The 21,928-nt window shown below is 38.8% G+C and overlaps 1 protein-coding gene across 1 annotated transcript; it reads left to right on the forward strand.

Moving 5' to 3' along the window:
• Positions 1–308: 308 nt before the first annotated feature.
• On the forward strand, positions 309–21,723 carry Tmem64 (transmembrane protein 64). The gene is made up of 3 exons (XM_042672991.1): positions 309–1,329; positions 14,124–14,279; positions 19,816–21,723. The coding sequence occupies exons 1-3, from the start codon at positions 505–507 to the stop codon at positions 20,005–20,007; spliced, it is 1,173 nt and encodes a 390-aa protein (XP_042528925.1). The 5' UTR covers positions 309–504; the 3' UTR covers positions 20,008–21,723.
• Positions 21,724–21,928: the final 205 nt, after the last annotated feature.

Genomic DNA, 21,928 nt, shown 5'->3' on the forward strand with positions numbered 1-21,928 from the left:
ACTGCGGAAACGACCACAAAAGTTCTCGGGGCTGGGAACCAAGCAGCTCGAGGACCAGGGACTCTCCGGATCCCCGAGGAGAAGTGCGCGGCGCCTGGAGGCTCACACAGTCCCAGGCCGCAGCCACCGGGCCCCGGCGCCGCAACCCTCCCCGGTACCAACCCAGCAGGGCGGACGTCGTCGACCCCCAGAGCCCCGTGCGTCACGAGGGGGCGTGGCCAGAGCCGGCGGGGGCGTGGCCAGCACGCGCCCCGCCCCCTCGTCCCGCCCCCTTCAGCCAAAAGGGGCGGGCGGGACGGGACGGGTTGGGGGCCGGAGTTTTCCACAGTCTGCGCCGGGCCCGGTGCCGCCACAGCTGACACGTCGCCACTCTCGGCGGTGTCTCCCGTCCCCGCGAGCAGACTCGGAGCGGCGTGGGGCGCGCCATGGAGGGCCGCTGCCTGGCGGGCGCCGCCGCGGCGGCGGGGCTGGCCGGCTGAGGGCCCCCGCGCCGGGTCGCGCGGCATGAGGAGCCCCGGCGGGAGCGTCCTCCAGGCGCTCTCCCGGGTCCTGCAGCCCACCGACCGCCCGAACCGCACGGAGCGGCCGCCAGTCGGCTGGGCCCGGCCCCGGGCGGCGGGCGGGGCGGGCGCGGAGGACCGCCTTCCCCGCGGGGGCGGGGCGCGCGCGGCGGCGGCGGCGGCGGCGGCGGCGGCCTCGGCGGCCTCGGGCGCCCTGCTCGGCGCCTATCTGGAGCGCCAGGGTCCGGCCTCGGAGTCGCCGGCGCCGGGCGGGGCCTTGGCGGGCGGTCCGGGGAGCGGCGGCGGCGGCGGCGGCGGCGGGGGCAGCGCGGCGGTCGGGGTGGCCGAGGTGAGAAGCTGGCGTTGCTGCTGCCTCGGCAGCACCTGTTGGTGCCGGAGCCTCGTGCTGGTGTGCGTGCTGGCCGCCCTGTGCTTCGCTTCCCTGGCCCTGGTCCGCCGCTACCTGCAGCACCTCCTGCTCTGGGTGGAGAGCCTCGACTCCCTGCTGGGCGTCCTCCTGTTCGTCGTGGGCTTCATCGTGGTCTCGTTCCCCTGCGGCTGGGGTTACATCGTGCTCAACGTGGCCGCCGGCTACCTGTACGGCTTCGTCCTGGGCATGGGGCTGATGGTGGTGGGCGTCCTCATCGGCACCTTCATCGCCCATGTGGTCTGCCGGCGGCTGCTGGCCGCCTGGGTGGCCGCCAAGATCCAGAGCAGCGAGAAGCTGAGCGCCGTTATCCGCGTGGTGGAGGGAGGAAGCGGCCTGAAGGTGGTGGCGCTGGCCAGACTCACCCCCATTCCGTTTGGGCTGCAGAACGCCGTGTTTTCGGTAAGTGATGTCCCTCCGGACCTAGCGGCCCCCGGGGCTTCGGTTGGAGCCCGTCCTGGGTGACCGCCCCGCCAGGGCGCCCCAGCAGACGCCCGGGTAGAGAACGTGTGGCAGTGATTGTTCAAGAGTACTTTCCCTACTGCCCTGAGAAGTCTAGCCTAGGGACACATCTCAGTGCAATGTAATAAAGAACTCTATTTCTTTTCAGGATGTGAGGGAGAGTCCTTTTGGGGAAAAGGAATAAAGGAAAAATGTCCCCCCCCATTTTTTTTTTTAAACGCTGGGCATCTTAGTTCTGCAGCAGCTTTGGCAGCAGCTTCACCTTCTTAGCTGGCTTTCTTGGCTGCGTTAACGTACCCAGGGTTTGATTAAAGATCAGCAAAATGTGGCTGAAGGGTGCTTTCCAGTTAACACAGTAAGAGATGTAGCAGTAGACACTAGATTTTGGAGTTTCCCCCAATTTGTATTTTTTTTTTCTCTTTAAGTAATGTGTTACACAGCAATGTCAAGGAGAAAATCCTTCTTTTTATATTTCTCCTGAGATACTGTATTTTGAAATCACTGGCTGGTGGATAAAACGAACCAGGACAGATAACATTGCTAGGGCGACATCTGTTACCCTTCTTTATGTGCACCCTCTGGATCCTTTTTATCCTGCTCTTGTTCACATAACTTCTGTTTATTTGGTTTCGCAGCTGCCATGCATCTTTGTGCAACCGATTTAGGATAGGAACACTGGTAGGACACTGTCCAGCTGGAAGGATTCTGGTCTTTCCGTGGTGACTGTGGAGCAGATTATTGAGCTGACTTTACTTTCTTCTTTACTAAAATTAAAGGGCTAAACCAGATGACTGAGTTTGAAAATCTCAATAATTTCTATTTTTTGGAATGTTCTTTAGTGTCTTTAATTCTACAAAGGAGTTGACATTCAACAGAGCAGTTTATGAATACATGGCATCTTGAACAAGTTTGATATCATTTCAGCCTTTAATCTTGTACTTTAAAAAAATTTTTTATTGTGAAAATACTGTACAGAGGGGATACAATTACATGGGCAAGATGATGAGTACATTTCTTATCAAGCATTGTAGCCTAATCTTGTACTTTTATATAGTCTTTATCCCATAATATAAGCTATAAACATGAACTTTGACTCCAGACCAAAAGATAGTTGGTACTGAAGAATGTATAGGTTTATCCTGATACTTTGCCTTGCCCTCCAGTATAACCTTGCATGTTTGGACTTTTTCTTGTCTACCTTTTGTGTGCCAACTATTATCCAATGATCTTTTCAGCATACTGTTTGTAATCCTTCAACAAGACTAGCAAGGCTGGATATGATGGGGCATGCCTATATTCCCAGATGTTTGGGAGGTAGAAATAATAGGAAAACTTTTGAAGCCAGCTAGGGACCCTGTCTTAAAAAACAGATAGGTGGTGGGGGTAGGTAGGGTGGAGTGTCTCAGTCCAGCCTAGGTGAAAACATGAGACCCCCCCCCACATGAAAAACAGACTGAAGGAAAAAAATAATTGAGAGTGTTGCTCAAATGATACCGCTTACTTAGCAAACTTGAGACCCTACGTTTAAACCCCAATGTTACTAAAATAAATAAAGTAAGTATCCCTGAAGATGATGATTATGTACATCTAACAAGACTGTTATCTACTAGTGAGTAGCATAGGACGTGTTTGAGACGCCTACTGACTTATAGGATTTGATGATGTTGGTGAAGTTGCTTTGATTTCTGTTTATAAGGTGTGAAAAGTAATGGTACTTTTTTTTTTTATTGAGAAGGTATTTAAGATAAATATTTGAAACCGTCTGATATAGTCTATTTTTTTTTTTTGTCCACTGTTGCCCTTTCTATTGTTACTACCCAGGGTCACAGAGGAGAAGTGAGTGGTGGTCAAAACCTCCTGGTAGTCTCTGAACACATGGCTCTCGGATGTATCTGTTGACTGACAGTAAGCTAGGCTTTTCTTTCAGTAATGTCTCCTACATATTAAATATAATAATATACTCTGTACTTAGAAGTAATTTAAGATAGTCATGTAGCTGAAACTAAGCCTTACAAGGGAAGGCATTATGGGGTCAGGAGAATAGAAGGCCTATTGAACATAGTAGAGCTAGGCGCTGGTGGCTCACACCTATAATCCTATCTATTCAGGAGGCTGAGATCTGAGGATCACAGTTTGAAGCTAGCTTGCGTAGAAAAGTCTCATAAGACTCTCATCTCCAATTAATCACTTAAAAACTGGAAGTGTTGCTGTGGCAAGTGGTAGAGCCCTAGCCTTGAGCACAAAGAGGCTCAGGGACAGTGCACAGGCCCTGAGTTCACTCCCCACAACCGACAAAAAAAAAAGTAGACATTGTTATAAAAAAATAGTAGACATTGTTTGTCATTTTCCTGCATAATGGAGACTCTTCTGTCTTAGAATTATTCATTGACCAAGTGGCAGAACTGAGGGATTGAATCTAGATTCATCTGAGACTGCCTCTTACTGCAGCATTGCCGCTCATGGCCATAAGTTCTTCATGCTGTTATTCAGAACTGATTACTTCCTAAGTAGCCTTGTAACCAGAACCATTAAGTGTGTTTATCCAGGATAAAGAAAGCATAGTTTAAGCTGATGATAGTAATCTTGATTTTCCCTTCTGCCCTCTAGAACTTGGTTCTTTTTCTACCTTATAACACTCTGGATGCCCACAGTTGCCCCCTTTCCAGGCATATTTCTTTGTGTTTTTTTTTGTACTCATTTCTTATCTTTGAAATTATCCTTTTGTTTTGTTTTCATATTCCACTTGAGGCTTGTTTTCTCACTGTCTTTGATTTTTAAAAATTCACCTTAAAGAGGAAGTTAGGTGCAATGGTCATTAGTAGCATTGGCTACTGTGCCAGCTGTCACTACACTTTTGAAAGTCAAAATAGAAAATCACACCTATGATTAGTATACTATAGTATTAGTTCTTAAATAATGCAAAATACCATTTCTCAAGTACATATTTAATTTTTTTTTTTAGTTTTAGGTTTTTGTTTTTTTTTTTCAGCTTAGGGGCTGGCTCTATGGCTTAGTGGTAGAGTGCTTGCTTAGTAAGCATGAAGCCCCAGGTTCAGTTGCTCAGTACCACATAAACAGAAAAAGACTGAAGTGGCTCTGTGGCTCAAGTGGTAGAGGCTGGCCTTGAGCAAAAGAAGCTCAGAGACAGTGCCCAAATCCTTTCAGGCCTCAGGACTGGCAAAAAAAGACAAAACTTAATGTTTTTGATAAAATCTTGTATTTACAGGTCTTGCTTCCCATTAAGAGATGTTTAAACTTGAGGGGTTTTGTTTTTTTGGTCACTAACTACTGGTCTTATTCAGACACATATGGAATGACCATAAGTGCTTTTAAGGTAAGTTGAAATAGACCAAATTAAGCTTCAGTAACAACCTTCAAGGTTCAGTGATATAAAAATCAAGGTTCTATTTATTCTACTTGACAACACAGGTCCAGGCTAAACTTTGTGGGGAGGGTTCTCTGATTTGTATCATTTTTAGTCTGGGTTACAGGCTGACAAAACCACCATCTTGTACTTCATTATGATGAATAGTAAATTACATACTTTAAGTTTCCACTGTAAATAGTTTCACTCTTTACTGTCCTGAAAAAGTTTTATTGCCCAGCTACCACTAACCACAGAGAAATGATCGTGTGCTTGGAGCATGTGCTGGAATCTTAATAGCTGGCACTTAACGATCCCTATCTCCCTGTCTTGTCCCTTAAGTATAAGCATTGCCTAAGTCATGTGGATTCTGCCTCCTGGATGCATCAGTCCACTGCCACTGTCTGGTTCAGGTATTTCACCCTGCAACCAGACATCCCTGCTTCCTCCAAGCTCAAATTATTTAAAAAGGAAACAACATGGGCTGGGAAGGTGGCTCAGTGGTAGAGTGCTTGCCTTGCATGCATGAAGCCCTGGGTTCGATTCTGCAGCACCACATAAGCAGAAAAGCTGGAAGTGGCCCTGTGGCTCAAATAGCTAGAGTGCTGACCTTGAGCTGAAGAGCTGAGGGACAGCGCCTCAGAGTTCAGGCCCACGACCAGCAAAAAAAAAAAGGAAACAACAACAACAGATTTTCTAAATTGCCAAATGTGATTTTGATACTCTCTGGTGTGAAATTTTCAAATGGGCTTTCTTTTCCCTTTAGGATAAATTCCAGCCACTCTTAGGCTTCCCTCTGTAGTTTCTCTTATCTCTCTGAATAATTACTGTGTACCCTTTATGTGTTAACTTGTTTCATCCTCAGCATCCTAAGAGGTAGTCATGGTATTGCTGACTTAAACATAGCAAGTAAAATCCCAACTATAGCTCTGAAGCTTCAGGTTTCACTTTTTATCAGTTTCTGGTAAAAAAAAGGAACTGTGGGTTAATAAGAAGGGATTGTTGAAGTGAAATCCTTCAAAAGTAAAAGCCTTGTAGAAATTTGTTGATAATGTTGAAAATTGAAAACATTCCCAGGAAAGATCACCTTATACTTAGTAATAATTAGTGACCTTGTAAGGTCCCACTCTATGGAGACTACATTTTAAAGTACAATGTTCTGTAAAATGTCTTTAATACAACTATATTAATTGATTATTGGTTATTATAGGCAATAGGATTCGTACTGGTTCCTGTAGATTCCAAAGGTGTCAGATGTTTTGGTTGTTAGGTTACTTGATAAGAGAGCCCAAACCATCTTTTTCTTTACTTGTGTAAAAGAAAAACTTAAAAATTGTCAGAGAGATTCTGTTGCTTAAAAATAACCATATGGGAAATTTGTTTCAAATCTTTGAAGCCTTAAAATAAAAATGTAAAGCATCGTGAAAGATCCTCTTAATCATACATGGTATAATGTCCAACTTTTAGAGCAGACTTGCATTTATGATACCCCTTAATCATGAAAACATCCTTTGAAGAAGGTATAGTCTTATGAAACAATTATTTAGAGGACAGATATCACAAAATTAAAATCAGACTTGGTTCATTTACTGTCACAGTTGTAGTTACCTTTTAGAGTTGTAATTCTGTTGTAGATTGTATTTTAGCTGCTTCAGAGCTGTGATAAAATACATATTTTGTTCATTACATATTACTTTGATCTGTTCTCTGCATTCCAAAATTATATTGAGGCTCAATATTAAAAAAAAAAAACTTAACCAATGCTGATATTGCCCATATGAAGTACCAAGAACTGTTCTGTTATGCACACATTACTTATTAAATGCTCATAACCTTAATCTTCAGAGTTTTAATGAATTGAGGAACAAAGTGGTGAAGTACTTTGTCCACAGTCCTGTGGTTAGCAGAGTCATTAACTTAAAAAGCTTTTCTAGACACTTACCTTAGAACACCTTGCCTATAGGAATTGTGGAGGACCTTTTACATCTCTGGCACTGTACAAGGTTCCACAAAGATAACGTAGCTGTCATCCAGGGTCAGTAAACTACAGCTCATTGTTGTGTAAGTACACAGGCTAATAATGACTTCCCTTTGTACTAGAATTTGAACTCACCCAGCCCTCCCATTTTTAAGTGGTTATAAAAGTATCAGAAGAAGAGTAATATATTTCATGCACATGAGAATTATATGAAAGCCAAATTTCAGTGTTTATAAATCATGGTGTTATTAGAGTACAGTTTTGCTTATTTATGTGTGTGCAGTCGGTGGCCCTGCTTAAATTAAAACAGAGGCCCTTCATTTCTCACCTAAGTCTTAACTTTTTAACAAAATTGTGGGATTTTTTTTTCCCACCTAAACAGAAGCAGTATGTGTCGAAAAAAAAAAACTTAAAAAGTCAAGAGATTCTGATGCTTCTTTTGCTTAAAAATAACTGTATGAGAAATGTATTTTAAATCTTTGAAACCTAAAATTAAAAAAATGTAAAGTACAGTGAAAGATCCTTTTGCGTATGAAAATGCAAACAAACTAGATACAAATAAATTTAAAATGCTGGCTGGGGTCACTTCTTAATGGAACCATTTTTAAAATTGTGTTACTCCTTGACTCATTGCTTTGGTTATGTGTATGAACCCACAACAGCTTAGAAACTGCAACAGAAGTATTTTTGGTTTGATTTTGGGGGCGGACACAGGAAACTAAAACTGGTCCTAACTGACATACTGACAATAAAAGATACCAACGTCTCTTGAAGCATATATAACTACTCCTGAATATATTTTTATATAATTTGCATTGAATTATCAAGAAGATAATACTTTAGTTTAAATTCAACAGAAAGGTATTACAATTAAAAGTTTCTGACATGTGAGTAAGGTCACAAATTTGGCAAAGTCTTAGCCTGGGAACCCTAGGAACAACTTCTGTGTGGTCATAACAAAGTCATTTAATGAATGCAGATTCATTAGGCAAGCACTTAGAATTTGCTTTGAAAAAGGCAAAAGTTTTGAGTAACAATCTAACAATACCTCCCAAACCCTTCGACAATTCAGTGATAACTGACGTTATAAATGTTTCTTAGTTTCTTAAAGTCCTGTGTATAGTAGATACACCCATAGATTCAGAAAACAATTAGAAGTTGTAGTATTTGTCATTACACCAGTGTAGCAAGTGCTTATTTCTTCTTTCCATTAAAGTATACTGATGTCCTGCCAGTGGTATAGTTCAGACAAAATAGAGGATGGAGGGCTGGGAATGTGGCTTAGTGGTAGAGTGCTTGCCTAGCTAGCATGCATGAAACCCTGGGTTTGATTCCTCAGTACCATATACAGAGAAAAAGCTGGAAGTGGCATTGTGGCTCATGTGGTAGAGTGCTAACCTTGAACAAAAAAAGCTCAGGGACTGTACCCAGGCCCCGAGTTTAAGCCCCAGGACTGGCAAAAAAAAAAAAAAAAAAAAGAGGATGGAGACAGTCTGCTTTGGAGAACTTAGATTCTAACACCAATTAGATAGGCTCTAATCCTAATTAAATAGGGAGAAGAAACTAATGTAATGTTGTCTTAGCCCACATCCTCAGATCTTACAATATCACCCCATACAGTTAACCATTATTTCCTTGAAACTGTTTTCCTCTCTGTGTGCTCTTGAGTACTCTAATCAGCCTCTGTGGTTTCTGTGTGTCTTACACAGGCTTACAGTTCACAGCACTTTGCCTCTGGCTTATAGCACTGTATGCACAGTGTTTTCCTGGATTTAAAAAAATGTTTAAAGGAAGATCTTATTAAAACTTATTTATTTTCCTCCTTGAACTTTTTTACCTTTATTTACATAGTTGTACAAAAGAGTTTAAAATTTATTTTAACAGTATTTGGATTTAGGTTTGGTTTTATTTACAAAATTACTGTTCATTGTAAAGACTGAAAAATACAGCACAAAGAAAATAGTCATGAATGTTTTAGTATTTTTCTATATTTTGCATTGATATGTATTCTATTTTTCTTTTTATAACATTGTGAATTACATTATTAACAACTTTGTGACCCTTGATGTAATGAACATTTCCCCACATATACTACTACATGACTTTTAATTACCTCACACAGCTACCTTTTTTAGCCCTGCTTAGAGACAGGTTTTGTGTAGATAGTATTTGACAAATTTTGGTTCAGTGAGTGAAAATAATAAACGTATACTTTATCATGTTTTGTGAAGCACTTTACAACTATGTTCTGGTGGTTATTTGCATTTTATTTTTTGGGAAGAAGATCCAATTGTCTATATAACCCAGATTTTCAAAGTGTTCAAAATTATTTGGGAATATTGTACTGATGAAGAGGTTTGTATATACAAAGGTGGTTTTTATGTTATAGACATTTGACTAATTGATTTCTGTCCTTAGAAGCCCTTTACCCTAAGACCCTCTCTCTGGCTTTTAGAGTGGGATCTTAAAGAGTCCTGCGTTTTTCTTAGAGTACAATTTTCCCTAAGCATCTTAGCTGTGACTTTAGGTTCACTGAAGTTACTAGATACACTACTTTTCATTCAGCAAATAAAAGGAGGCAAGGCAGGTATCCCCTGCAATGTGCTCACTGGCATTCACAGTAGTGAATAGAGCAAAGGGTTCCTCAAGGTGCTGTCAGTCCAGTGGAGAGAAAGCATCTAGTACTCTGTATTACAGTGTAACATTTGCTGAGATTGAGTTCATTTTCATGTATAACATTTTTTCTGTGTGTTAGAGCAGGTGTGTGTTCAATTTCTGAAACGCTTGTTGCACATAGACTTGTCATCTCATCCTGTTCATAAACCAGCAACTGTCATTAGTCCTCATATTTATTACCAAAACATTAATTTTGTATTTAATGTTTAGTAAACCTTACATTAAGACAAAAAGCATAAGAAAGGACAAGACACGTCAGTCCCTGCCAGAACTTGTAGTCTAGGCTAGGGGTAAATGTGGTGAGGCCTTCAGTTGCTGTCCAGTTCGAAGGAGTGGGAGATAAGTGTTCCACTCAAGCTCTTGAGACCCATTAGGCTGACTAGGCAAATGACTGAGCAGTGAAAGACAGTTGCCCTAGTAAAGGGAGTAGAGGAAAGCACACTAGTATCCTTGCTAGAAGGAACAGGGTACAGAGACCTAGAAAGAGAAGAGTAAAGAGTGTTCCAGACTCTGGGAGACAGGAACAGTGTGATATGCAGCATGAGATGGTCAGAGCAGACTGTGAAGCACTAGTCAGGATTAGATTTTCATTTTAAGAAGATTTCTGCAGGATTTAGTTTAGATAGATGATGAGGGTGATACTCTGTTTATGACTGAAGAAGACAGCTCCTTGCCAATATCCCAGGGTACTCTAAGGCAGGCATTGCAATGGGATTGCCTTGGCCTGACATTTATATTTTTATGAGAAATTAGAGGTAGAAGATAGAGAATTAAAATTCAGTGACTGGTAAGGCTTCCTTTAGGGTAATTCTGTGAGAACAAAAATTCTGAAATCTTAGTCAAAGACTAATGCTAGCTGGAGGTTCTTGTGGTTAGTTGGAGTAAAATTTTGACTTACAAGAAATGCTATATTAAGATACTATGGGATTTGTTTATCTTTAATAAAATTATTGCTACTAATTTAAAATTGTGTATGTTACTCTGTTGTGCTACTGGTTCAACTATTTAACATTCTAACTACACTGTTTACAATGATTAACTAAATTTAGTCTTCTGTTTCCTTTAAGTATCAGCTTATGGAAAGAAACATGTAAAAATAATAACATTTTTCCTAGAATGAATCTTAGTCTTGAAAAATTTGGATAAACTTTGACTTACGCATTGGACAAAAATCACGTAAAGAGTTGAGTTTAGAATTATAAAATCTTTCTTACTATTCCCATGTGGATATTATTGATGTCATGAATGTCAATTATGTGTTTTGTTTAGAGGAACTTCCTTAAGTTTAAAGGTTATGGACTAAATCTTTCCATCCTTGTATTTTGGAATATAGCAAATGTTTGTTTTAAAGATTACTTCCATAATATGGAATTTTGTTATTTGCAACAAAGAATTTTAGTGACTTATTTTGTCATATGTTCTCATATATTTGACATTTGTTCTTAAAAAAGTCCTTGGTTCATGTGTGTGGATTCCCTAGTACTTTGCCTCATTAGCCAAGGCCCCTAATAGGTATTCACTCCCTGTACTTACCCTGTCTTTCCTTTGCAGTAATCCCTTGCATGTGCCGTATACAGTCTCTTCTTAGAAAACTTCTGCCTTCTTAAATCCAATCTATCTTTGCCTGCCAAACTCAGGCTTAGTTCAGTGTCCATTCTATATTTCTTTTGTACTCAGTGCATAGTGCTTCTCAAGGCATCCTTTCCATCTGTGTATGAAGTAGTTGGTATATGATTATGCTATGTGACTCCTTAACTTTCCATCTTTATAACACCTATGGGAGCATCTTTCATAGAGTTAGTACTGAATCAGTGATTGATGAAGTGCAATGTCAATAGCTTAGTGCTGTAATGTTCTTTTCAAACCATCTCTATGAATAGGAGATGAATGTGATTTTAATGAATATAAGCTTTATTGTTTTTGTGCATTTTTTTGTTGGTCATGGGGGCCGAACTCTGGGCCAGGTTGCTGTCCCTCAGCTCTTTAGCTCAAGGCTAGCACCCTACCACTTGAGCCACAGTGCCACTGCTGGCATTTTTTTTTTCTGCTTATGTGGTGCTGAGGAATTGAACCCAGGCCCTCATGCTTGCAAGGCAAGCACTCTACCACTGAGCCAACTTCCCAGCCCGAATATAACTTTAATAACAATTTTGTTGTCATTTGCATAGTTACTAGAGTAGTCTGTATTTATAAAGTAACTATTCAGAGCTGATTAAATGATCAGATCTTAAAATTAGTTTTAAAAATGTTGAATAAATTTTTTTTTTTTTTTTGGTCAGTCATAGGGGGTGAACTTGGCCTGGGTGCTATCCCTCAGCTCTTTAGCTCAAGGCTAATGCCTTGCCACTTGAGCCACAGCACCACTTCCAGCTTTTTTCTGCTTATGTGGTACTGAGGAATCGAACCCAGGGCCTCAGGCATGAGAGGCTAGCACTCTACCACTGAGCCAACTTCCCAACCCTGAATAAAGTATTTTTTTAATTTAAATTTTATTGTAAAGGTGATGTACAATGAGGAATGAGGTTTCAATAAAGTATTTAATATCTTTCTTCAATACAATAGTACCAAATGGGGCTATGGAGAAGTTATTCTTAAAATTCGTAGCAGTCATATCAACAATAACATAAAATCTTTACAAATTATGAAATGCATTGCATACGTGAATAAAACAACCAAAGTTTAATAAGGAGGATAACAAGCTTTGGGTAATTGCATAAACTTTTCTGGATAAGAATATTGATTATTGTACATATTTACTCTAATTAAATTTGAACACTTGGCTTAATTTTAATATAAAATGTGTTCATTTGCTTTTGTACAGTTTGAAATAGATATTCTGTAGTAAGAGTCCACATAGGCTTTTTTGTGCAATAACACCATTTGTAATATTGCAGTTCAATAGAGAAGCTATTGATTACCTTACATACAATGTCCAGAAAATTAGTTAAAGAATAGATAAAGAAGAAGCAAAAAAAAGTGAGGTTTCACTTTTAATCTGAATTCCAGAGTATATAAATGGTAAATATTAAGAGGGAACACAATCAGAAAAAATAGGTAAAAACTAATAGATCTAGGAAGACTTTCTATAGCTAAAAGCAGTTGAAAATCTAGGGGGAAATATCAGTAATGTTGAATGATAAATACATATAGAAATCATTTTAACACAAAGTTAAAAGATAAGCTAGGCTTGTAGTCTCAACTAAAGCATGGATGGATCACTTGAACCCAGGAGTTGCATTTTACCATGGACAGCATAGTGTGACTGAAAATAAAATGAAAAAAAGGGGAAGACAATTTAGTGGAGAAGATATGTTGCATATAATAGACCTGCATATAATCATCCTTCCTATATAAATGCCTCTTAAGAGGCAAACATTGAACACTTTGAGAAAAGGCAAACATTAACCAAAAAAATGTATAGATATGAAAATACAAAACTAGTGTCAATATATGAGAATAATGCAGATTAAATAATGATATAACATTTTTACCCTATCAAAGTACACAAGATTGACATGTGCTTCTTAAAGTTGTGAGAGTATAATGAACATTGATACTGCTAACAGATATTTAAATTAGTGTGAACATGCTACTCAGGAGGCTAAGATCTGAGGATTGTTCTTTGAAGCCAGCTTGGGCAGGAAAGTCCATGAGACATTTATTTCCAATTAAGCCCTGGTAAGGCTAGCAGTGGAGCAGTAGCTCTGTGGTAGAGTGCTAGCCTTGAGCAAAAAAGCTCAGAAACAGGGCCTAGGCCCTGAGTTCAAGCCCGGGAACCAGCACACACCCACACACAAACTAGTGTGAACATTTTAGAACATAATATGCAGTGTTTACTGTTTGAGTCAGTATTTTCATTCTTAGTGGTCTATACTAAGATAACTGAGATTTATATTATTTATTGCTGTGTAACATCACTTCAAAATTTTCTAGCTTAAAACAACAAACATTATCTCACAGTTGTGAGTCAGGAATACCTGTATACTTCACTGCTAGTTTGTAGTTCAGATCCCCTCACAATTATGCCGTAAAGGTGTTGGCTTAGGCTGCAGTCAAGGCTTGATTGTCAGAGTTTGCCTCTAGGCCTGCTCATGTAGCTGTTGGCAAGCCTCAAGTGCTTGCTTGTTGCTGACTGAGAAAGTTGATTCTTTTTCACATGGACTTCTCCAATGAGCCTGTCAGCTAACCTACTTGGGGAAGATTTCCTGCTGGAATCTGTTAAAAAGGAGCAGGAGGTCTAGCTCACATTCCTGGGCCTCAATGCCAGTAAATTGGGTCATTGGGAGTATTTTAGATGCACTTTTCCACACAGGTGAATATACAAGAAGGTTTTTTTTGTTTGTTTTTTTTAAAGGAAACAATTGCATCGACACCAAGAAATGACTTGAATTCTCAGTGTTAATCTGGCTTTGGAGTACAGCAACTCCACTGCCATTTAAGAATGCTTATGAGTAGTTAGTGACATGATGGAGACTTAACAACAAAAGTTTTATAACTTGTCTGTGTATGGGGATGTTCTCTTGCAGTTGTAGGAATAGAATTTTAAAAATTTCTTTGAACTTTTATTTGATTCTAAATGTATAGTTTGCATGAATTCCTTTTAAAGTCTGAATGCTGTGTATTTCAGCTCTCTCCCTAGAGAAATCACTACTGAGATGTAGACATTTTTGTGTTATTTTGCTTGGTAATGAATCATCCCTTTAATCTGCTTTCTAGATTACTGATCTCTCATTACCCAACTATCTGATGGCATCTTCAGTTGGACTGCTTCCTACTCAGCTTCTGAATTCTTACTTGGGTACCACCCTGCGGACAATGGAAGATGTCATTGCAGAACAGAGTGTTAGTGGATATTTTGTTTTTTGTTTACAGGTGAGTTTACAGCCAAAAATTGTCTTTTTTTCTTCCTTTTCTCTTTTGCTGATTTAAACCAAATAGATTTTGTTGAACATAATTAGAGTATTGAAAGAACAAGGAAACAATGCTACTTCATATTTGGACAATGTTTTCTAATTGTGTGGGTGTATGGAAGTGTGTAGAACTGAATTGGTAAAATTTTCTTTAAAAGAAGGATTGCTAAAAATAGGATTCTTTTTTGTTTTGTTTTTTTTGGGTCCGGTCATGGGGCCTGAACTCTGGGCCTGGGCGCTGTCCCTCAGCTCTTCAGCTCAAGGCTAGCGCTGTACCACTTGAGCCACAGCGCCACTTCCGGCTTTTTTCTTTTTGCTTATGTGGTGCTGGGGAATCGAACTCAGGCCTCAGGCATGCAAGGCAAGCGCTCTACCACTGAGCCACCTTCCCAGCCTTAGGATTCTTTTTGTAAGCATTGTTTTTTCTTTTTTTGGTCATGGGGCTTGAACTCTGGGCCTGGGCACTATCCCTCAGCTCTTCAGCTCGAGGCAAGCACTCTACCACTTGAGCCACAGCGCCACTTCCAGTTTTTTGGTGGTTTATTGGAGATAAGAGTCTCATGGCCTTTCCTGCATGGGCTGGCTTTGAACCGCGATCCTCAGATTTCAGCATCCTGAGTAGCTAGGATTACAGGTGTGAGCCACCGATGCCCAGCCTGTAGGCATTGTTTTTAAAGTCAAATCAGACTGTATTTTGACCCTGAAGGGTTTGCTTTAAGAAATATTATCATTTTGGACATTCAGAGAGCCTACCTTTATTTTCCTTTTCCAGTTTTTTTAGACCTATACTCTCCCCCCCTTCCCTCCCCCCTCCCTCTCCTCCCTCCCCCCACTCCACCCAGTCCTGGGGCTTAAACTCAGGGCCTGGGTGCTCTCCCAGAGCTTCTTTTATTCAAAGCTAGCACTCTACCACAGTGCCACTTCCAGGTTTTTCCAAGTAGTTTATTAGAGATCAGAGTCTCATGGACTTTTCTGCTGGAGCTGGCTTCAAATTACAATCCTCAGATCTCAGCCTCCTGAGTAGCTAGGATTATAGGTATGAACCTATAACCTGGGCAGTGATGCCCAGCTCAGACCTATATTTTTTTATATAACCAGATTCCAATTTAAAGTTTTTGTTAAAACGGATCACTCATATTAATGTAGCATGTTAATGACAAAATGTTAAACATCCTATGTATTACAGTAATATATAATTTATTTTTGACACCGTTTTAGCTTATTTTTAATAAAAATTTAAGCATATTTTGTGCTTTTAGTTTCCTAAAAAGAATAACATTTGACATTATGATAGAAAAATTGAAATAGTTAATTCTAAATTACTAGTAATTATAGAGGATTAGGACTTAATTCTATGTATCTTAGTTACTCAGTTGTAATCAGTGCAGTGCCTGGTGCTTCTTAAAGTATAGGATCATCCTTTATCCTCATTTGTTATTACTTGCCTTGGTCTGGCAAATTAAAACTTAAGACAGGAAGGGAAAAAATAAACATGTCTTTCTAGGCTGAAGAGGCATTTAGGGAAAAAATTATTTTTGTTCTTGTTTGATTTATTGGTATTAGTTATAGCCTAATTTCTTTTAAGAAGGATTTAATATAACTTACAGTTATATACTGAAGAATAAAAATAGGATGAAGAAGTCATCTATTCATTTAGTTATTTTTATTGTAAAGTTGACGTACAGAGGGTTTACAGTTACACAAGTCAAGTAATAAGCACATTTTTTTTTTTTTCATTCCTGGGGTTTGAACTCAGGGGCTGGGCACTGTGCCTGAGCCTAACTGTGCTTAAAGCTAGTACTCTACCACTTGAGCCACAGAGACACTTCCGGCTTTTTCTGTTGATGTGGAACTGAGGAATCAAACCCAGGGCTTCATGCATGCTAGGCAAGCACTCTACCACTAGACCACATTCCTAGCTTGTACATTTCCTTTTGAATAGTGTCACCTCTTATTTTATCCCAGTTTTTCCCTCCTAACTACCCTCTCCCCGAGTTGTGCATTTCATTTTCAACACAGTGTCTAGTGAGGGCTGTTTGCTGCATTTGTTCACCCTTTGTCCCCACCATTTCTGTGCTCCCCTTTACCCTTGCCCAAACAGGCAAACTTACAAGACAAAAGGTACAGAAATAAACGACAGCAACACAGGAGAAAAAAAAATCAAAACCCAAACAAAAAGCAAAATAACAACCTCTTGGCATTTGATAAACATCCTTTTATAAGATCATATGCATGTAGCTGTTTAGACGTTGTGATCCTCTCCTAAGACTATCCTCCTCTGGTCTCACTCATCTTGAATGGGAAAAGTAATGGAGGAAAACATTTCAGGTTCCTTCTGTTTGGTATAAATGAGCCACAATAATGTATATTATCAGGAAAATTGGAGCAATTCAAAACAAATGTCAGGGAAAGCCACAACTTCTCTTTTATTGACATTCATAGATTTGATGTCTGACTCTTAAATCACATCTGTGACTTGTGACTGGTGTCATGTCCTGTATTTTTTTGTCTCTACTAACCAAAACTCCAACCCTGCCTTGAGTCCAACTTTGATCTATTTTGTACCTGTTCTTTTAGATGCAAAGACCTGTCACCAGACCAATGGGTAATAATTATTTTATGGTTGCAAACCTACTAATTTTCAGTACTGCCCTTATCCCCACTGCCTCCTGTTTTCTTCTTACCTTTCTGTTATTTCCTTAAAATAGTTGACTTAAAGCTATATCATCACTCTCCTCACAATTATAATTTCTTCTTAGTTCCCGTCTTTATCACCAGATTACCTTTCTTCTTTTTTTTTTTTTTGTCTGTTGTGGAGCTTGAACCATAGGCTTGGGTGCTATCCCTCAGCTCTTCAGCTCAAGGCGAGCACTCTACCGCTTGAGCCATAGTGCCACTTCAGTTTTCTAGTGGTTTTTATTGGAGATAAGAGTCTCACGGACTTTCTTGCCCGGGCTGGCTTTGAACTGTGATCCTCAGATCTCAGCCTGCTGAGTAACTAGGATTACAGGCATGAACCACCAGCGCCCGGCTTACCTTTCTTCTTATCATAGGAGATTAAGCAATTTCAAATAGGAACCCTCTCATTTCTATCTGAGTGATCAGCCGCCCTTGGGATTCTGCCCATACTTTGCTTTTCAGCTAGGAGTGGAAGACTTGTAGGTATTTTTCTAAGGATGCTATCTTTTAAAACTTTTAAAAACACTTGTCTGTAATTCTGTTTCTCAATTTTTTTTTCTCTACCTAAATTCTTACCAAACTAAGGAAGGAGGGGAGGGGAGGCGGAGATAGCAAGATCATGTTGGGAAGAGTCCATTTAAATTTTTAGGCTCAGGGATCTAGGATAGCTGAGACTTTTCTGTTTACATAGAAGCAAGTAAATTTAGGAATTTCTTCCTACTGAATGCCTCAGAAATTTGTTCACCTAGTCTAAACTTCCTTTTGGTGTCCTGCCCTCCTCCTTCTGTCCTTCCCACCAACTGTTCTTTCTGATTGTCACTCACTTAACTCAGATACACTTGCCAGTTGTCACCTCACTTGACGTCTTAGCTACTTAAGACGGTTGACTATGCCTTCATTCTTCCTCTCATTTCTTTGGTACTGCTGTCACACACACTTTTCTCCAGTGATTGTCTTCTTTTGTTCACTCCTAAATCTATGTTTCTGAATATTCTCCCCTAATCTTTGCAGTGTCAAGCTGAAAACATTTTTTCCCAGGCAAATCTAATAACTATGATAGCTGCTAACATGTTTATTTACATATTCTTTTACCCACATAGCTTCAGCTCAGTTTTCTCTCTATAGCATCAGACAAGTTCATTGTCTGAATTGTCTGAATATCTAGTAAAAACCTCAAATACACCATGACTTAAATAGAATTTAGTATCTCCATCACACACACTCAATTCTCTGTCTCAGTCACTTTGCATGTTGTTACCATCTACTGGTAAGTATCAGATTTTAAGGGTTTTTAATAAGTATATATATATATATATATATATATACATATATATATATATATATATATAAAGAGAACTTACATTAGAGAAAGTTATAGGATTCCAGGTTTAAAACTCCACCTTTATCCTTTTTCTCTTTTTAAACTAGCATGTTAATTTTACAAAATGATTTCACTGTGCATATATAATGTAGTTTGATCAAATTCACCTCTTCTTCTCTCTTTTATCCTCTCTCCACTTTCTAAACAATTTTAAAAGAAAACTCCCAACTCTGTAATATTTAAATTACGTAGACTTCTATTAAACATTGGTTTGACAGTTTTCCTAGTATCTTTTGGAATGCCTTTGAGAAAAGCTGTCATCATGTTTTCCATTATTACAAAAGCTTCCATGTTCTTAATTTCTGTGGAAGTGTATTGGCTTAGTGCTTTTATTTTGTCTATCTCAGTTCATTTATGAATTGTCCTTCTCTGAGTTTAGAAATACCAAGTGCCAGTATCTTGTAATCACAGCTACTTAGGAGGCTGAGATCTGAGAAATGCCAGCCTGGGCATGAAAAGTCTGTGTGACTTTTCAGTTACCAACAAAAATATGAAGTAGATCTGTGGTTCAGTTGGTAGAACACTAACCTTGAGCCAGAAAACTCAGACAGTGCCCAGTCCCTGAGTTCAAACTCCAGGACACAAACACACACACACACACACAAACACGAAAATGTGGACATTTATCATTGAAGAAAAAATATATAATACTACAGTAGTACATAAGCATATGTAATGCTTTATACTAATAAAGGTTGGTGTTCGTTTTCCTTGAAGGATGTTTTTAAGTACAAAGACTTCACACACACACACACACACACACAAGGAAATACCTGTGGACATTCATCATTGAAGAAAAATATGTAATACTACAGTAGTATATTAGCATATATAATGCTTTATACTAATAAAGGTTGGTTTTGTTTTCCTTGAAGGATGTTTTTAAGTACAAAGACTTGTATTCATCAAACATCATTTATTTGTATCAAAGGGAAATATAGTTACTGCATATTTATAGGATACTATATAATAGCTACTCATAGATATTGGCATTCTCCTGGGAAAAGCAACAAAGGAGAGAAGAAATGATATCATTTATTAATTAAAAGTATGTAACCTTGCCTACATTAATTACAGAGCCAGATGCTGATGGCTAACGCCTGTAATCCTAGCTAGTCAGGAAGCTGAGATATGAGAATCAAGGCTTGAAGTCATCCGAGACAGGAAACTCCTTGAAACTCTTGAAACTCTTATCTCCTGTAATCTACTCAACAAAGCTGGAAGTGGCACTATGGCTCATGTTGCAGAGCATTCGCTTGAGCAAAAAGAAGCTCAGGGACAACACCAGGTCCAGAGTTTGTACCCCAGGACCAGAAAAAGAAAAAAAAAATAGTATTATAGGAAATCTTATGACCCTGTCTAAGCCTGAAATTTATTAAATTTGTTTTTCTTTTTCCATATATAATTTTGATGACTAATATTTTATTTCTATTCACAGATTATTATAAGTATAGGCCTCATGTTTTATGTAGTTCATCGAGCTCAAGTGGAATTAAATGCCGCTATTGTAGCTTGCGAAATGGAACTGAAAACTTCTCTAGTTAAAGGCAGTCAACCAAATACCAGTGGTTCTTCATTCTACAGCAAGAGGACCCTAACATTTCCTGGAGGTGGAATCAATATTGTATGATTCTAATGAAACTTGTAATTGTCAAGAGCCTAGTGCACTGTCCAAAGTTTAGTAGTCACTTCTCTAGTGGGCAGAGACAAGTTCAATTTGTATTACGGCACAAACAAAACTGACTAGTTTTTAAATTGCACAATTTTTTTAAAGCAAAAATCCTTTTCTGGATATGTAATTGTAGATGCAATTTTGGCTGCACTTCTTTATCATGCCTGTAATGGCCTCTAGGTCTGCACTTTAGTGTCTTTTAATTGTTTAATTGGTGGGGACTTGCAAACAGAGAAATAGCCCAAATATTTTTTCTGCTTAGTGTTTTATTTATAAAGTCCATGTATAGTTTTCTGCATCTGTCTTACTTATAGTTTTAAGTGTGTACTATTGTTGGATGTTCTTTGTTAGGAAGCTTGTCCCAAAGGGAAAAAATGATGTTTTCTGTTTGTTTTATTGATTTAAGTGGGACCACTTTGCTTCCTTTCTTCCCTTGTTAGAAAACATATTGACTTTCAGTTGAATGTATTTCTGCAAGCATCACATTATTGCAGGGCCATTTACACATTTTCACACAAGCTTAAATCCTACATTGTGGGACTGAAGTGCTCTTAAGATACTTTTTATTTTCACTGTGTAATATGCAAAGCAAAAGGGAAATTGTTTAGTGGGTGGTGGCTCAAAGTGAGAATGCCCACCCATTCAAATTTGATTACATTCGCTTTACCTTCTTTATCAGATCCCTCATCAAAGGGCTGTCCATCGCAATCCTACTAAAAACCATTTTATTAAGATGAGCTTTTTCATTTTTATATTAATAATTAGGCTTTGAAATAAAGATATTATTCCTTTAAAATGGTGGGCTTGCCATCATTGAAGTTGTCACTCAGGTGGCCTTGTTTCATCAGAACGCCTTTTTTAAAAAAAAGCTTTAACCTCATGTTTATAGTTCCATTGAAGTACTTACATATTTGTCCCCATAGTCTTCAGCTTTAAAACAAAATACAATAACTTAATGCCCAGATGTGTATTATTTACGCTACTATAAGTAAGTTTGTTTTGTTTTTTGGTACTTGTTTTTTCTCTGATAAGACTCAGGAATTCTGAAATGTGAAATTAAGTGTCTCAATTATTTCTTTTGTAGCATGAATAAAAGTGTATTTATTAATTGCACTTAGAACTATAGGATAAAATATAGCATATGATTTGTATGACACGTATTCATTAATCTGATTTTTAAAATAGTTTAATTGTGAATTTAATAAGTATATGTTTTACAAATTGATTACAGATATTAGTATAAAATTTCTGCTAGGTATCTCTTTTTTGGTATAAATATCCCAACTTATCAGAGACCTCTTATTTGCCTTTCCTTAGGGTAAAACCTTTACCCTGATTTGCTAAAATACAAAAGAATTCTTGGAAGCAGGTTATTCTTGTCTTATGCTAGAGATGAATTTGATCCTTTTAATAAGAAGATTTTTTTCCCCTATACAAATTGTTTTCCTTTTCTGAACAATCCATCAGTTCTCTTAACTGTGAGTAGCAGCAGACTTGAGTGTAACTAGGCAGGGTACCTAGGTCTGAAGTATATGACAGACCTACAATCTTCCACTTTTAAAGAAAAATTCTGTGTAGTAGTGGAATATTCTTTTATGGCTTCTACCTAGTTTTTTTTTTTTTAATGATTACAGTTTAACAAAATAAATGATACATCTGATTTATTCTTTTACATGTAACTTAGCAACATTTTTCTTGTGTTTGGTTTTGTTCAAGGAACCGTTATATAAGGTCACTGTTTTCCTCTCTATTTTACACTTCATATATTTTGAAGTGTATTTATTTTCATAGTGTTTGGGACTTGAATAACTTCACCAAATGAATACCTTTTGGTAGTTTGTAAAGCTTTCTTCCAAATGTTACACTTTGCTTGGTACTT

Source organism: Dipodomys spectabilis, unplaced genomic scaffold (genome assembly GCF_019054845.1).
Source record: "Dipodomys spectabilis isolate Male_0828 unplaced genomic scaffold, ASM1905484v1 ptg000783l, whole genome shotgun sequence".
NCBI lineage: Eukaryota > Metazoa > Chordata > Mammalia > Rodentia > Heteromyidae > Dipodomys > Dipodomys spectabilis.

Bases quoted from the DNA above. Each gene is read 5' to 3' on its own strand.
- Tmem64 (XM_042672991.1), top strand. From the start codon at position 505: ATGAGGAGCCCCGGCGGGAGCGTCCTCCAGGCGCTCTCCCGGGTCCTG. The intron at 1,330-14,123 runs GTAAGTGATGTC...TCTGCTTTCTAG, and splicing joins TGCAGAACGCCGTGTTTTCG to ATTACTGATCTCTCATTACC. The intron at 14,280-19,815 runs GTGAGTTTACAG...TTCTATTCACAG, and splicing joins ATTTTGTTTTTTGTTTACAG to ATTATTATAAGTATAGGCCT.